We start from the raw sequence: 16,745 nt of genomic DNA, 5'->3' as shown, positions 1-16,745 counted from the left end.
GGCTGCTTCAAGTTCTGGGTCTCCCTCTCTCTCTGTCCCTCCCCTGCTCATGCTCTGTCTCTGTTTCTCAAAAATAAATAAATGTTGAAAAAAAATTTTTTAATGAAAGAAGAATGAAAGAAGAAAGAAAGAAAGAAAGAGAAAGAAAGAGAGAAAGAAAGGAGAAGAAAGAAAGAACAAGAAAGAAAGAAAGAAAGAAAGAAAGGAGAAAGAAGAAAGAAGAAAGAAAGAAAGAAAGAAAGAAAGAAAGAAGAGAAAGAAAGAAAGAAAGAAAGAAGGAAGAAAGAAAGAAATATCTGGTAGCAATGTTGAAAAAAGAATTTCCTAAAAGGGGGTCTTGCCACAGAAAGGCAAGTGAGAACTGGAAGCATTCAGAGACAAAGGAATTGGTGACTAAAGCAAGGTTTTATAATTCTGGACCATCAGAACTAGAAAGATCCTTGAAGATATCATCTAGCCTAACTTCCTGTTATTATTGATGGGGCTCCTGAAATGCAGAGACACACGTGGACTTAGCCACAGCCAGTGAGCAAGTTGGTGGCAGGACCAGGACCTAAACCTGCAAGACTGTGCTTCATTGCCATGTTCCCCTGGGACCTGGGCCAACTGGAGTATTTTGGAGCCAGTGAGCCACATAAAGGGAAGGGAAATGGAATGATCATTGACTGCACACTTATTGTGACTTTTCATATACTTAGTCCTTTACTTTTTCTGCAAGTAGGCACTGCGCTCCCATTTTCTCCATGAAAAAATTGAGGTTCAAGAAAGTTAAGGAATCTACCCAAGAGAATGCACCCAGAACTGGGGTTGAACATGGATCAACCTAAAAACTGGATGCTCGTGTGCGTGAGCCTGGATGTTACGGTAGGGGGATCCTATCTAGAGTGTGAGCACAGATAAAGGACTAGCATTTTTCAACCACAGTCTTATGTTTATTTAGGAAACAGCCCTGCCCAGGGAACTGGGTTCAAATTCAAGGTTAGCTGACTCAACAAGGCGCCCCTACAGGCGAAGCTGGCAGAGTAAAGGCTTCAACTCTTCTCCATGGGTAAGGAAATTTTGCATAGAATGGGAAAAATAATTTTGAAAGAGGACAGCCTAGGCAGAAGGGCCTGGATCTGCTGGCCATGGGGAGCTATGCAAGATTTGGGAGGGAGGAAGGCTATTATATCTTGGGAGAGGTTGACCCAGTAATGACCCCCATCACAGTGAATTTCCAGTGGGCATCTGGAGTTCAGATCCCAGAAACCACGGCCCCCATTCCTTCACCTCTTACAGCAGCCCACCAAAACTTGGCTTCGAAGATCTTCTGTTTGTGCTGCAGAGACTGTGAGGACCCCCGGGCCATGGATGACCCCAAGGCCCCCAGTGAACCCCAGGATCAGCAGCCATCCACCTGCAGTAGGTACCAGACAAGGACACACCGTCCAGCCTCTCTAGACCTCAGTTTTTTCATCCCCCTTCTGCTGTGATACCCTCAGGTTTCCTTCAGCCTTTGAGTGATAATTCCAACCTAAAATTAAGTGGGAACTGGGTGGTTTCCTAACGCAAACCAATAAACAATAGGCAGGGAGGCCGGTCAGGTGTCTGTCACGGTCCCATCAGGAAATGGAGCAGTTTAACAGCATGAGAAAAATTCTCATGACATATTCTTCCAGAAAATCCATGGTGAGGGTCTTTAAAATACTCCCCCAGGAAATAATTTCACAATAAAAACTGAGGGCCTTAAAAATGTCAATCCATTTTTCCAAGATAATAATAATGGTGGGGCGCCTGGGTGGCTGAGTCTGTTGGGCGTCCAGCTTCGGCTCAGGTCATGATCTTGTGGGTCGTGGGTTCGAGCCCTGTGTCAGGCACTGTGCTGACAGTTTGGAGCCTGAAGCCTGCTTCTGATTCTGTGTTTCCCTCTCTCTCTGCCCCTCCCCCATTCATTCTCCCTCTCTCTCTCTCTCTCAAAAATAAATAAACATTAAAAAAAATGTTTTTAATAATAATAATAATGGTAATGACTGAGACCTTCTTACTTACAAAGCACTGTCTAGGCACTAGGGAGCCCACTGTGATCAGATAAGTCCCCTACTATATCAGAGCTGACACTGGAGAAAAGCGATATTATCTGATGTAACTCTAAGAAGGGGACGTGATTATCCAAAATGGATGTGTCATTTTGTAGCTCTGAGAACAGAGGCATGGGAGGGGAGAAGTTTGCTGTACTTGTGCAGCTAGCGAAGGACAGAGGTATTTATTACAGAACACAGTTCAGTCTGTTGACAGACTCCTATGCTATACCTTTAAGAATTTAGAATTATGGGGCACCTGGGTGGCTCAGTTGGTTAAGTGTCCAACTCGATTTCAGCTCAGGTCATGATCTCATGGTTCTTGAGATCGAAACCCATATGAGGCTCTGCGATGTGCATCAAGCCTGCTTGGGATTCTCTCTCTCCCTCTTTCTCTTGCTCCTCCCCCCCCCCCACTCTCAAGCGTGTGCTCTCTCTCAAAATAAATAAACATTAAAAAAAAGAATTTAGGGGCGCCTGGGTGGCGCAGTCGGTTAAGCGTCCGACTTCAGCCAGGTCACGATCTCGCGGTCCGTGAGTTCGAGCCCCGCGTCAGGCTCTGGGCTGATGGCTCGGAGCCTGGAGCCTGTTTCCGATTCTGTGTCTCCCTCTCTCTCTGCCCCTCCCCCGTTCATGCTCTGTCTCTCTCTGTCCCAAAAAAAATAAATAAAAACGTTGAAAAAAAAAATTAAAAAAAAAAAAAAAGAATTTAGAATTATATAAAAACAAAGCCTTATATACAACAATGTTCACCATAATAGTATTTATAGTAGTGAAAAACAATTTAAACACCCAACAATAGAATATTGATTAAATAACTCTTGAATTATCTGCAAAATAGAATATTATATAACCATCATTTGTTAAAATTTAGTGGCCTGAGAAGAATGTTTATGACATAACGTGTATGAAAAAAGGAAAATGCATACATGACATGTAAGATATGATGGACTGTGTAAAAGTATGTGTGAGAAAAGACCAGAACTGTGATTGCATCTGAGAGGCCAGGAGTTTGGGTCATTTCTATTTCTACTTCATATTCTTCAATCTTTCCTAGCTTTTCTATAATGGATATGCATTAGCATTTATAAACAGGGTGGGGGGAGGTAAACTTTGTGTTTTAAAAAGAGTACATAGTTTGAACCCAGCATGTGCTTAGGGGGAGCACTCGGAAGACTGGAGGAGGGAGATCCAGGTGGTCCCCGCCCCCATGACAACCACCACTGGCTCGCGTGCACCGACTCAAGGTTGGCAACGTACCTTCACTTCCATCACCTCCCCCGAGCCTCCCCACCTGACTGTGTGGAATTATCACCGCCAGGTTTGCAGAAGGAGGGGCTGGACAGCAAGAATTCGAAGCCTGCTAATGAAGCCTCCCACTCGCCTTTGGGACAACCTCTGATCCACCCAGAAAAGAGAGCCTCCACCACCAGCAACAATGAGTATGAAGGTGAGTTCCACATTGGGGTCCTAACACTGACCAGGAACCCCCATTGTGCTGATGACCAAGCCCCATTGATCTTTGAGCTAAACTAAGTGTGGCGATAGGAGAGAGAGGACCACGCCCTCCAGGAAGCTTCGGTCATTCTAGAACACACTGGAGCAATTCCAGGAGTCTGCTAGGAATTACGTGAGGAGCAATAGGTCTGGGAGGAAAGAGCACACATCCACGCTTCTCTTCTAAGCCCTTGGGGTCTTATCTTACACGTCTATTTTGTGTGGCTGTTGCTTTTGTGTCTGCTTTGGCCACTAGACGGTAAGTCCCAGGAGGACAGCTGTGTTCCCCCAAACCCCACAAGGTGCATGGCAAGTAAACAAGGCCAGAAAATGCTTGTGGGCTGAGTATAGTTGGGGGTGAAACGCCTCAGGGTCACGGAAGAAAGATAGAAGTCCAGTCCAGGAAGAAGAGACGTCGCCACATTGCTGGGCACCCACACTGCCCGGGTGATGTCACTTAGCTCACAAGCACCCTCTGAGGCTGCTGCTAAGAGCTAAGGACGAGCCCAGCCCCCGCATTTCAGGATTCGCAAAAACAGCTACACCGTCCTTGCAAACAAAGTCTCACACAAAGTCCCATTGTTATAAAAGACAGAAGGGCTCCCGCTGCACTTGAATCGAGGGTCAGGCCTGGGAGCCCCACTAGCTCCACCACCCGCTCCCTCTCACCTCCCAACCCCCACAGGGCTCCATGGAACACAGTTTAAAAACCCACCTCTCTTGGGGCACCTGGGTGGCCTAGTTGGTTGAGCATCTGACTTCGGCTCAGGTCATGATCTCACAGTTCATGAGTTCAAGCCCCGTGTCGGGCTCTGTGCTGACAGCTTGGAGTCTGCTTTGGATCCTCTGTCCCTCTCTCTCTCTGCCCCTCCCCTGCTCATGTGCTCACTTCCTCTCTCTCTCAAAAATAAACATTAAAAAAATTTTTAAAAAATAAGCCACCTCTCATTGTATAGAGAAAACTGAGGCCCACAGGGGAAAGGGACTTTCCCAAAGTCCACCCAGGAAGTAAGGTTAGTGTTAGAAGCAGATTGGGTCCGATCCTCTTACCTTCCAGGCCTCTGCTCCGTGCAAGGCCCCCGACCATCACTGAACACACCAATGAATTACAAACGCAGAACCTACTGGCATGGCCCTGCCACCAAGGACTTGCGAGTCCGGCCTGGGGGTCCACGTGGCTCACACGGTATTCCAGGACCCGACCATGATCAGGGATGGAGGTGGCTGGGGCGGTGCATCCAAGCCCAGTGCGAAGGTTCCACCTGGCATCGTAACCGGTTCCTTTCTGCTTGCAGAACTGAATACACACTCCCAAAGAGGTTTCTGCAAGAGAAACCTAAACCGCTACTCCCGGGACCGCTGGCCATTCCAGCCGTGTCACATCGGGAGGCCCTGAGCATTCTAGACCGCCACTCCCACGCGGGCCTCCCAGGCTGCGGGCCGCTGGGGTGTCTCCGGAAGGAAGAGGCAGTGAGCAGGGGCCATGAAGACGGATTCAGAAACTCCCCCGGGAGGAGAAGACGTCTGAGCCACCCCTGTGCCACCAGCAGGAGTCACTCCAGCTCCTGAAAAAGCCACTGTGGAGGGAGCTGTTTCCAATTAAAGCCCTTGGTGATATCGCAGGACTGTATCTCTCTTTTCCCCTCCTCCTTACGGGGAGCATCTTCCAAACGCCTCACTGGTTTTACATGTATTATCCTGTCTCCCTAACCTAAAACAAAAAACTTAAACCTTGTATCTTTTTTTTTTTTTCATTTTGAAACCATCTTGAACTTACTGAAAGTTGCAGAACAAAGAACTCCTAGTTACCTTTTACGCAGACTCAACAATTGTGTACACCTCCACCATCTGCTCTGTCATTTCTTTTCTCTCTCTCTCCCTGTGTTTTCTGAGCCATCTGACAGGAATCCCGTTATTCCTGAACACCTCCCTGTTGTGTTTCCTAAGAACAAGGATGTTCTCTTAGGTAACTTCAGGACAGTTACTGAAAACAAGAAACTCAATATTGATACACTAGTATCATCAATTGTCCCGAAAATGTCTTCCAGCTGCTTTCTTGCCAAGTGCAGGATCGAATCCGACATCGCGAGTCACACGTCATTGTCACGTCCCTTGAGTGTATTTTTAATCTGGAACGGTTGTCTTTATCTTCATGAGCTTCCCGTTTCTGAAGCATACAGGCACAACTGTCTTATAAGGTATCCCTCAATTTGTGTTTATCTTATGATTCCAATTTTGCTTTTCTTTTTTTTTTTTTTTTTTTTTTTTTGGCAGGAAGATCAGAGAAGCAACACTGTATCCTCCCCAGTGCATCATATGAGGGGACACGTGATGTAGGTAGGTCCTGCCATTGGTGACAGTAACTCAGATCACTTGGTTAAGCTGGTATTTGCTGCCAGGCTTCTCCACTGCAAATTACTATTTTCCCCTTTGGAATGAGTAAGTCATCGGGGAGAGACTCTGAACAGCCCATTGCTCATCAAATTTTCACTCACTAGTTTAAGTGTCTATGAAACCTCCCCCTCCAACCCCGAGAAGAACATGCCCAGCTAACATACTATTCCAAGAAGGATAAGAGACACATGAGGCAGAACCACCCCAGCCGATCTGATGGGCGTGGTGGAGAGTATGGAATCATCACAGAGGGAAGGACAGACTACTGGAGAAAGGGTCAGCAGACCTCCCGCCTCCTCCCTGACATCGTGGTCCAGGCAAACCCCCAACATTCTCTGCTTCCCTGGCTCTGTGACATCACAGCCTCCTCTCTTCTCTGCCAGTTACAGGTGAGTGAGCCTCAAAGGTCAGACCTCAGAGCAGGACGGAGTATTTTTTCTGTACTTAAAGGGACAATGTCTCCATCACTCCTGGACACCTTTGCTATAAGAAGCAGACATTACCCCTAATTTGCCTCGACTCCACTGTTTCTGTCTCTGGGCCCCAGTCTCCCCACCTGTGCCGACTGACCCCTAAGGGCTCCTCCAGCTCCAGAAGCCTTCCTGTTTGACCTCGCTGGGTCTTTCTTGTTCTGGTCCAAGTGCTGTGGGTCACTGGAGACCTGAGGCTCACAGCCCACTGGGCATAACCCAAGAGGCTTTTTCTTTGGCTCCTGCCTCCATCTAGAGGTGAGTACTGGTAGTGCAAGAAACACCACATCCACCTCGCCCCAGCCAGGGTCTCTCCTACATCACCCTTAATCACGTTTTTAGGCACTTACCATGTGCCAGACACCGCGATAAGCACCTCACATCTTTATGCCACCCAACCCTCACACAACATTCTGGGGTAGGTTTTGCCATCCCCATTTTACAGACAGAAAAACTGAGGTTCACAGACTTTACGTTGCTCTAAATAACCCATCATGGTGCAACAAGAATTACATCCCAAGTTGTCTAAGTACTAACAATGTATGCTCTTAATTTCTGCGCTGCTCTGCCAAGCTTCATGGGGGTCGTTCCATTTCAAAACCACCTGCCATCAACTCTCTGAGGAGCAGAAGGTGTTTCTGAACATCTCTCTGCCCCTGGAAGTGCCTGTAGGGTGAGGCCCTGGACAGCAGAGGCTCGGGTACCAGACAAAACTGCGTTACAATCCCGGCTGCTCCTCTTGGCCATAAGACCTGGGAGTCACCTTTCTGGGGCTCAGCTCCACCATCTGAAAAGCTAAATGAGCTCAGAGATGTCCAAGGACCTGCCCAAGAAGCTCGATGAAGGTCAGTGTGCCCTTGACACCGTGGCTGTCTCTCTTACCCTGTTAATTTCCAAGATTGAAGTCACCGGGGAGAAGGAGGGAAGTATAGAATCGGGATGTTTCTATCCATTTCTATGAGCAGGGAGTAAAACACCTGTTAGTGGAAGGGAGCATAGGGATGATATTGTGTCCATTGTTGCCCAACAGTCAGAGAGAGGGCTTGTGTATTTACTCAGGTGACATTGAGAGAGAACCTACTCTGTGCAAATCCCTGTGCCCACTGCTGGGGTCCGAAGGTGAATTGGACCCATCCCTGTCTCCTTGAGACCAGGAATCTCTCATTCATGTTCACTGCCAGATCCCTCACTTAGTGCCTGGCACCAGTGGTCCTCAATAAAAACATGCTGAACAAATTTTTTAAATCACAGATTGGAATGACCCAGACTATGGAGTGGACTCTCACATAGGCAAATCATAGGCAGGCTGTGAAATATTGCTCAACAAATATTTATCGAGCACCTGTGATAGGGTTAGGCAGATGCCGTGCAATGCCAGGCACTGGCCATGACCCAGTGTGGGACCACTAGAGAGGCCCCTAATTCCTCCCACGTGTAAGGGATGGCCTCCCGGAAGGAGCAGTCCCTGAGCTGAGCCTCCAGTGTGAAGGGTGAGGGAGTGAGAACATGGGGGTGGGGGAGACGGTTGGCACAAACGCATGGTGGTAACGCAATGAGAGCAAGTTTGGGGCGCTGCTGGCAGCTCCTACGGCCAGAGGGCAACAGGCGAGGCTGGGAGGGAATGAGGCTGGCAAAGCTGGCAGGGCCAGACTACCAAGCAGTTTTCAGCAGTACAACAGGGAGCCGCTGAGGGTTTGAGGCACAGCATGGTGATGGGATTGCAGGCAGATGGGCCTGCAAGTGAGCCAGGGGCCAGCAGGGAAGCTGTGGCCAGGGGGGTGGCCGAGGGCAGGGGCTGGAGGGTGGAGGGTGGCAGGTGGAGGAGATGTTTACAAGGTAGAATCACAATGCCTTGATGAACGGCTGAATGGGTAGAGAAAGGGAGGCAGGGGCCAGGAGGAGAAGGGGTTCGCCAACTCTGACTCCAGACCCAAAGTGAATATCGGACACGAAAGGAAAGGAAATAGGTTTGGGTTGAAAAGGGTGGGGAAGGGAGATGGCCCCACCAGCAGACAGTCAAAAGCAAACCTATCCATTGTTCTTAAAGCCATCAGTCAGCTTGACGGTGTCTCATCAGCAGTGAGACACCAACAGTGTCTCACCCGCCTTCATGTCCCTGGAATAGTGGCTCATCTCACCCCTGGGGCAGTGACAGCATCTGCTCATACGCAGGACCAAAGTTCAACCAAAGTACAGGTTCGTCCAGCCATCCCACAACTGTTTATTAACTGCACGCTTGGCATCCGGCACTGGGGACCCAGCAGTGAACCCAAGAGGCTGACCCCCTGCCTCCGTGTGTTCCACAGCAGGAAAATTGCAAATAAACTCCGGGGTGTGCTCTGAGACAAGGGCTATGGAGAAGAAGGAGGTGGGATGGGGAAGAGGGAGGACTGGGGGAGGGACAGTCCTGTAAACTGGGAATTGAGTGGTAGGGGGAATAAATAGGGAGAATTAAATAGAGGAAGAGGCCTAAATGGGGGGGGGGGGGCAATGCCTCACAAGAGAAGCTGACCGTCACACAAAGCCTTAAAGGAGGGGAGGGAGGAGTTCCCTGAATCCAGGGAAGAGCATCCCAGGCAGAAAGCGCAGGCAAGGGCAGCCATGTTCTGTCCGCTTGGAACAGAGTGAAGGGGAGGGCGGGAGGAGACAGCAGGGGAGGGATGGGCAAAGGTAGTGCTGAGATTACAGATTTTTTTCAGGGGATGCCCAGAGAAAGACTTTGGCTTCTCTTCTGCGTGATAGGGCACCAGGACTCCAAGCAGAGGTGTGACATGATGTGACTTACATCCTAAGAGGATTCTGCTGTGCTGACACTAATGAAGACGAGGGTGGAAGAAGCAGGGAGACCAGTTAGGAGGCCATCGCAGTGATCCAGGTGAGACACGGTGGTGGCCGGGAGAGGGGGAAGCCAGTGCCCAAGGACGATGTCCTGGAGTGAACCCAGTGTGCACTGAGGGAATACTGCCGCCATGATGGAAATTCCCAGAGTAGGGCTTTGGCCACAGGGAAAGGGAAATGAGAACAGGAGCTGGGAAGAGGCCTGGAAAAGACAAAGAAGTTTGGGAATAAGAAAGATAAGGATGCACAACCTTGAGTCATCAGACCTGGAAGTCTGATCCTTGGAGACACGGTACAGCCCAACCGCTACCTGTCAGATGGGAGCCTAGGTCCGGAACAGATGAGCCCAAAGCCACACAGAAAGGTGGAGCTGTGTTATCAGCTGATCTGCTGATTCAACGAGGTACCCCTGCAGGTAAAGACTGGCAGAGTAGAGGCTCCAACGTCTTTCCATGGGTGAGAGAACTTTGAATGGAAGAAGACCTAGTCAGAGGTAGGCCCACATAGGTGGGCCTGGACGTGCCAGCCACAGGGAGCTACGAGAGGTTTGGGAGGGGAAGGGGCGTGATACGTTGGGAGAGGCTGGCCCAGTATGACCCACCGCTGAAATAACAATGGGCTTCTGGGATTGAGGCTACAGGGCCAGATGCCCCAATGCCCTTTCCTCTTCCCATGACCCACCAAAACATGGCGTCAAAGATCTTCTGTTGCTGCTGCCAGGCCAATGAGGGGCCTTCTTCCACTGTTGACTCACCTAATAGTCCAAGAATATCCCAGAAGCACCAGCCACAGCTCTTCAGTAGGTCCCAGGCATGGGTGTGTGTAGTTGGCAAGAATATTGGAGTCACCTCTCTGGATTTCAGTCTCCCCAGCCACCCTCTGCTGGCACACCTCAGATTTCTTTCAAGCCTTTCGGGGATGTGGGACTAGTTACCCAAGCCCGTAACAATTTAGCCTAATGACTATATTATTTATTAGGTACCAGATAGTAGTTAAGCTCTCTGGCTTGTGTCCTACATACCCGTTAAATTCTGCCTCAACCACTTACTAAGCTTGAGCATGTCGTCGAACCTCTCTGTTTCTTTATAAAACAGGGATAATGTTGGTACATTACCTACTTCTCAGGTTATTGGGGAGGCAACATAAGTGCCTAGAACATGGCCCCACGCGGAGAAGGCTCTCCAGAGGCGGTAACTGTGTATGTGTTCTGGTCAGGACCAGCAAGGCTTTGCTGACGTAACAAGTAAACTATAAAATCTCGATCGCTTGACCCAGTGTGGGGTTATTTTTAGCTCAAGCCAGAATTGTTTTCAAGCCATTTAATAACACGAGCAGTCCCCACATGGGATGTGACCAAGACTGTTTATTCATGTGTAATTCAAACCTTTTACCAAGGACAAACATTTTCCTTCACTCTTTCAGATCTGAACACGGATCCTCGCACAAATGGTTTGAAAAAGAGACACCCGCATCACTTCTCCAATATTTGGGCGCTAAAAACTTGCACTATTGGGAGACCCTGAGCATTCTAGTCAGCAGCCCCCATGCTGTGCGGCTGCCCGAGCGTCTCCCGAAGAGGGTGGTGAGCAGGAGCTATGAAGATGGGTTCAGAAACTCCCCTGGAGAAGAAACCATCTGAGCCACCCCTGTGCCACCAGCAAGAGGTGCTCTGGCCACGGCGGGAGGAGCTGCCTCCAATTAAAAGTCCTTGGTTGCATCACAGGACTGGGTCCCTCTTCTTTTCCCTTCCCCCAGCCCTGCTTCTGAGATTCCCTTGCATGTGGAGCAATTAGAACCCGGCATCGCATATAGAGAAATGTGGTTTAATCCTTCTAAAGCCTTCTCGGTCACTCCTAACCAACCTAATGAGGAAGTGCTTCGGAGAGGCTGGTGAGTGTAACAGGCGGCTATAAATGGATGCTGTAATAAATGCCTAGAGCTTGAGGGCACAATTCTGCTCATCTATTGGGTGACTCCATTTGGTGCTCAAGGCCACAGTGACCAGTGGGGCAGGTTGCGCAAAACTCTGCAAACAGCAGCCCTAGGGGGATGGAATGTGCAGCCGGCGCAGGTATACAGGGCTGTTTGCTAAAAAGAAGAGCATGTAGGGGGGCCTGGGTGGCTCAGTCGGTTAAGTGTCCGACTCTTGATTTCAGCTCAGGTCATGATCTCACAATTCACGGGTTCGAGCCCTACATCAGGCTCTGTGCTGACAGCGTGGAGCCTGCTTGGGATTCTCTTTCTCTCCCTCTCTCTGCCCCTCTCCAACTCTCTTGAAATAAACTTTAAAAAAAAAAGTTTAATAAAATAAAATGCAGAGCATGCAAACATGATAATATGCAGGAGATCCCAGGTGGCTTCAACTTTAGCCAGGGAACCAGGCACAGAAGCGTATCACTCCAACATAATAGGACAACTTGGGGAGCAAGAGAATGGGAAGAATTTTGCACCCAACTTGGGGCTTTGGGGAAGGCTTCCTGGAAAAGATGTTTGCTGGAGTTTTCTGAGTGTTGAAAGGGAATTGGCTGAGCAAACAGGAGGGGAAATGGTATTCCAGAAGGGGGAACAAAATAAGTAAAGTTGGAAAACAGAGGCACAACGTGGGAGGAGTGTGAGGATGGCAAATGCCAATGTTTGGAATGACAAACATAAAAACCTGACTCAGAGTGTGATGGGAGGTGAGGGGTGCAGAGGGTCGTCGAAAGTGTTATATTCTAGGAGAGTAGGTTGGACCCTATCCTGAAGGTGATGGGGAGGGCCCAGGTGAGTTTCAGGCAACCAAAACAACATAGCCCGATTTCCAGTGTTTGCAAGGTGAACATGGTGAGTTGTTAAGAAGACAACTTCTTCTCCTAGCACTCCCTGTGTCATCCCTGACCTCAGAAAGGAGAGGAAGAAAGAAAAATGATGTCTTATGCCATAGTACTGTCGACTAACACTCATACCTATGATGAGAAGCCCATTCTGGCTACAATTGAGAGGATGTGCAGTTTGAAGGAGTGTGTAAATTCCAGTATATCGCTTACTCTTCTAAGTGCTTTATAAATATCAACTCACTTAGCATAATAACCCAACAAGGTTAGTACAGTTACTACCTTGGTCTTACAAAGTAGGAAACTGAGACACGGAGAGCTTATACGTCTCTGAAGGTTATACTAATACCAGTGGCAGAGCTGGGACTTGAACCCAGGAAGCCTGATTCCAGAGGTGACACTCTTAACCAACCAGTTATGCTGCCCTTCACAACGATAGGAGAGTGACACTCATTTATTGCTCCAAATTGACTATTCATTGACTACTCTTCAAAAATGGACCCTTTAAATCTTTTCCCCTTGGCAGCTGGTATAATGTTACATTTTGTCAGTAGGGGGTGCTGGAGACATTGGAGGAAGAAGGGCTTTCCTTCCTGGTTCTGGTGAGCTCATGGTAGCAGGATCCCACAGCCCAAGAAGTTCCTCTAATTATCTGGCTCTGGCAGTGCACACGGCTTCTCAAGCACCAGTTCCTGCCACACAGAAACTTCTCCAAATCAGGTTCCCGCAGTGTAGACAACTTTCCAGCACCTGGATCCTGCATGGTAGTAAGCAGTACTTAGCAGCCAACAGCTTCTCCCAGTGCCCACCATCAAACTGGGAAGTGCCTCCATCTCTGAGATAGCTTTCCCTGGCACCTTAAAGTGCAGATTTCTAGAACATCCCATCAACACGGCATCTCAAGAGATTTCTCTGCATCCAGTGAGCCATGGCCATGTCCTTCCCTACAAAATCCAGATTTCAGCTGGGGATGGGGCATGGAGAGATCTTCCTTGAGGGGCTCTATCTCAGCCCTAGGGGTAATGACTGTTCCTTACACGTGGTGCTCTTCCTGTATTCTTTTTTTTAAATTTTTTTTTAGACTTTATTTATTTTTGATAGAGACAGAGCACAAGTGGAGGAGGGGAAGAGAGCGAAGGAGACACAGAATCCAAAGCAGGCTCCAGGCTCTGAGCTTTGAGCTGTCAGCACAGAGCCCGGCACGGGGCTCAAACTCACAAATTGCAAGATCATGACCTGAGCCGAAGTCGGACGCTCAACCGACTGAGCCACCCAGGCGCCCCATGCTCTTCCTGTATTCTTTACAGTCTCTTTACTTCTTACTTCCAATCCGTGATTCAAATTCCTTGTTATACTTAATAATTCTTTATGTTAAACTTCCCATAGTCAAATTACCATGTGGCTTTTGCCTTCTGATTGGATCCTGAGTGACACAAACATGTAAGACGAGGCCGCCGAGGAGGTCAGGACAGCCAGTAATACAGGCATGAACTAGGATGGCAACACTGGGATAGAGACCAGAGCCCCGACTTACAGATTTCTCAGGCAAAGCTGGCCGGTTCCTAACTGACAACCATACAGAGAAGATTCTGGGAAAGGAGGTTCTTGATTTCTTCTGCCACACCCAGAGCTGAGAAGGGGGGTGGTCCTGAGGCCAAGCTGACAACACATAGATCATTTCCTCTTGGGCTGTGCCAAGTTGGAGGAGCCCATGGGATGTTTGGGTGGCCATATCCAGAAGGAGGTTGGAAATATGTAGCAGAAAAGGGTAAAGGAACAACGGCTGGAAGGAAGCAAGAGGGCTTGCTAATCGTGTGTGTGTGATCAGTTCACTAGGCTGTAGCGCCTCTTTGACTCAGGGGGACCCCCCCCCCCCCAGGAGCATCAGTCAGGTGAAGGGAAAGGACACTTCCCCGTGGCTTCTTTATCCTTGGTCCTCTTCTGCTGCCGGTTGTCACGCTGCTCCATGCCCTGGACCCATCCTCTGACCCAGATCCTTCTTATCCTATGCATTCCTCACTACCTCCCATGCCAAGGTCCCACTCTCCTTCCCCAGAGAACCCCACATTCCTAATGTGCTGGAACCATTTCCTGCAACAGATATAACAGGTGCTTTGCACGTAAAAGATGCTCCTCAAATGTCACTTCCTGCTTCAGTTCAGTTAGAAGCCACTTCACAGAGGGATGGGAAGAGGCTTACATCTTATGAGTTTGCCAAAGGGTTTTTGGCCTCAGGGTAAGATCTTTCTTTGAAGGATTTTCGAACAATAACAATAAGAATAATAACAGAGGCCACAGCTGGAATTTCCCTCTAACTATGGCAGACTAGATTGTATCAGAATGATCCTCCTGCTGAGAGCAGTTTAAAAAGCTGTAGTTTGTTGGGGTTTTTTTTTTTTTTTTTTTCTTAAATCTGTTTGAATGCATCAGAGAGTGCAGAGAGTTGAAAGGGACATTGAGGTCTTCTGACCTTCTCAAGGCACCTGCCAATTCCTAAGCAGGGTCGAAGAGGCTGAAAAACTGAGCGGGGGGGGGGCTTTTAGCAGACTCACAGCTTGGGGCAACAAAAATCAGAAGTTGAGGGCTCACCCTGAAGGAGGGATTCACCCCACAGGAGGAGTCCTGGCTTAAAAAAGTTTGTTTTTTGTTTTTTGAACAGGTTTTCAGTTAAAATCTCTGAAGAGGAAGTCAGGGCTAACCAGAAATGGACCAGGCCTCACTAGGACTGAAACCCAGAGTCAAATCTATCCCACCCCTACTTTTCTCAGAAGCAAAAGTAAATCCTGTCTAAAGTAATATCCAGAGTGGGGGCACCTGGGTGGCTCAGTCGGTTAAGCATCCGACTTCAGCTCAAGTCATGATCTCACGGTTCCGGAGTTCAAGCCCCGCGTCGGGCTCTGTGTTGACACCTCGGAACCTGGAGCCTGCTTTGGATTCTGTGTCTCCCTCTCTCTCTGCCCCTCCCCTGCTCATGCTCTCTCTCTCTATCTCTCTCTCAAAAATAAACATTAAAAAATTTTATTAAAATAAAGGAATATCCAGAGTCTTGTGCATCTCTTCAGCTGTTCATTTGTCAAAAAAGTCTAATATTCAATCCAAAAATACCAAGAACACCAGAAGACCAACTGACCGAAAAGCAAAAGAAAACCAATCTAACAGAACAGAACCAGAAACTGGAGTCAGCAAACATCCACTTCAGAACACCAAAGAAAAGTGATGACAGGAAAATGGATCGTTTCAGCTGAAAACTGTAACCTGTATTTTAAAAAGTCAATTAAAAATTTTTAGGACTGGGGCTGAAATTAAGAACTCTGGGGGCGCCTGGGTGGCGCAGTCAGTTAAGCGTCCGACTTCAGCCAGGTCACGATCTCGCGGTCTGTGAGTTCGAGCCCCGCGTCGGGCTCTGGGCTGATGGCTCAGAGCCTGGAGCCTGTTTCCTGTTCTGTGTCTCCCTCTCTCTCTGCCCCTCCCCCATTCGTGCTCTGTCTCTGTCCCAAAAATAAATAAACGTTGAAAAAAAAAAAATTAAAAAAAAAAAAAAGAACTCTGTGAAGAGGATTAACAATCAACTAGACACAAATAAGGGCAAGAATCATGAAGCAGAATGTGTAGGGAACCTTCAGACTGAATCAGGAAGAGCCTCAAGAACACAAAACACAGAGAGCCACAAAAATGCAGCGAAAAGGTGTTCGCAAGCCTGTCGTTAGAGCCTCAGAAGGAGAGGGGAGAGAGGAGGCCGGAGGCTACATTGAAGGAAGCCGTGTCACAGATTCAAGAGGCACTGGGAGCCCCCCAGCAGGAGAAGCATAAAGGAAGCGACACCAGGAGGCATCAACACACACACCGCAAGCCCACAGCAGAGACACAGCCATCACAGCCAAGGGACTGAGAGCTGACTCTGCAAACAGAAAACAATGAAAGCCAAGGATGTCTTCCAAAGTTTTAAAGAAAATTAACTGTAGTGCCCTAGGATTCTTGACAGACCAAAAATACCTTTCAGAATTCAAAACAACACAGAGGCTTTCCGGCCAACAAAAGCTCCATCTGTCACCAGAGGATTGGTCTTGGAAGGAAAATGCTAACGGTACTTCCAAATGCGCTCAGTACTATGTTATACTAAAGGAAATGCCAAAGGTCAGTTCCAGGAAAAGGGGAGTATTCACAGGTAAATGTGCAGAGATGCAGGCAGACACAAAAAGTAATAAAGAGGTAACAAATAAAGAATAATAGAACTTATACGTGTAGATAGATCGAAGTGTAGATAGATCTAAATGAATACTGGCTGCATAAAGCACTGATAATAATGCCTGTTGTGGGGGTGCCTGGGTGGCTCAGTTGGTTACGCATCCAACTTTGGCTCAGGTCATGATCTCATGCTTTGTGCACTGGAGCCCTGCAATAGGCTCTGTGTTCACAGCTCAGCGCCTGGAGCCTGCCTCAGATTCTGTATCTCCCTCTCTCTCTGCCCCTCCCCTGCTCATACTCTGTCTCTCTCAAAAAAAAAAAAAAAAAAAAAAAAAAAAAAAAAAAATTAATAAATAAGCATTAAAACAAATTAAAAAAATAATGCCTGTTGTGGTTTAAAATAGAGAGAAGGGCTGGTTCAGTCGGAGGAGTGTGTTGTGTGACTCTTGGTCTCGGGGTCATGGGTTCGAGCCCCACATGGGGTGTAGAGA

The 16,745-nt window shown here is 48.3% G+C and overlaps 1 protein-coding gene and 1 long non-coding RNA gene across 2 annotated transcripts; both read left to right on the top strand.

Annotated features, from left to right (window-relative positions):
• Nucleotides 1-964: 964 nt before the first annotated feature.
• On the top strand, nucleotides 965-5,732 carry TEX48 (testis expressed 48). Its single transcript, XM_032595524.1, has 5 exons — nucleotides 965-1,048; nucleotides 1,279-1,468; nucleotides 2,174-2,238; nucleotides 3,379-3,507; nucleotides 4,850-5,732. The coding sequence occupies exons 1-5, from the start codon at nucleotides 1,045-1,047 to the stop codon at nucleotides 4,948-4,950; spliced, it is 489 nt and encodes a 162-aa protein (XP_032451415.1). The 5' UTR covers nucleotides 965-1,044; the 3' UTR covers nucleotides 4,951-5,732.
• Nucleotides 5,733-8,269: 2,537 nt separating this feature from the next.
• On the top strand, nucleotides 8,270-10,981 carry LOC115499701. The gene is made up of 3 exons (XR_003964247.1): nucleotides 8,270-8,614; nucleotides 9,161-9,293; nucleotides 10,679-10,981. It is a non-coding gene; the product is annotated as an uncharacterized LOC115499701 (long non-coding RNA).
• Nucleotides 10,982-16,745: the final 5,764 nt, after the last annotated feature.

Source organism: Lynx canadensis, chromosome D4 (genome assembly GCF_007474595.2).
Source record: "Lynx canadensis isolate LIC74 chromosome D4, mLynCan4.pri.v2, whole genome shotgun sequence".
Lineage (NCBI taxonomy): Eukaryota > Metazoa > Chordata > Mammalia > Carnivora > Felidae > Lynx > Lynx canadensis.
This window is presented reverse-complemented; position numbering and strand designations above follow the sequence as displayed.

What these genes read in the sequence shown, in the direction of transcription:
- TEX48 (XM_032595524.1), top strand. An exon ending in TTTTTCATCCCCCTTCTGCT is followed by an intron (nt 1,469 to 2,173) that starts GTGATACCCTCA and finishes GTCATTTTGTAG; the next exon opens with CTCTGAGAACAGAGGCATGG. An exon ending in CAGCAACAATGAGTATGAAG is followed by an intron (nt 3,508 to 4,849) that starts GTGAGTTCCACA and finishes TTCTGCTTGCAG; the next exon opens with AACTGAATACACACTCCCAA.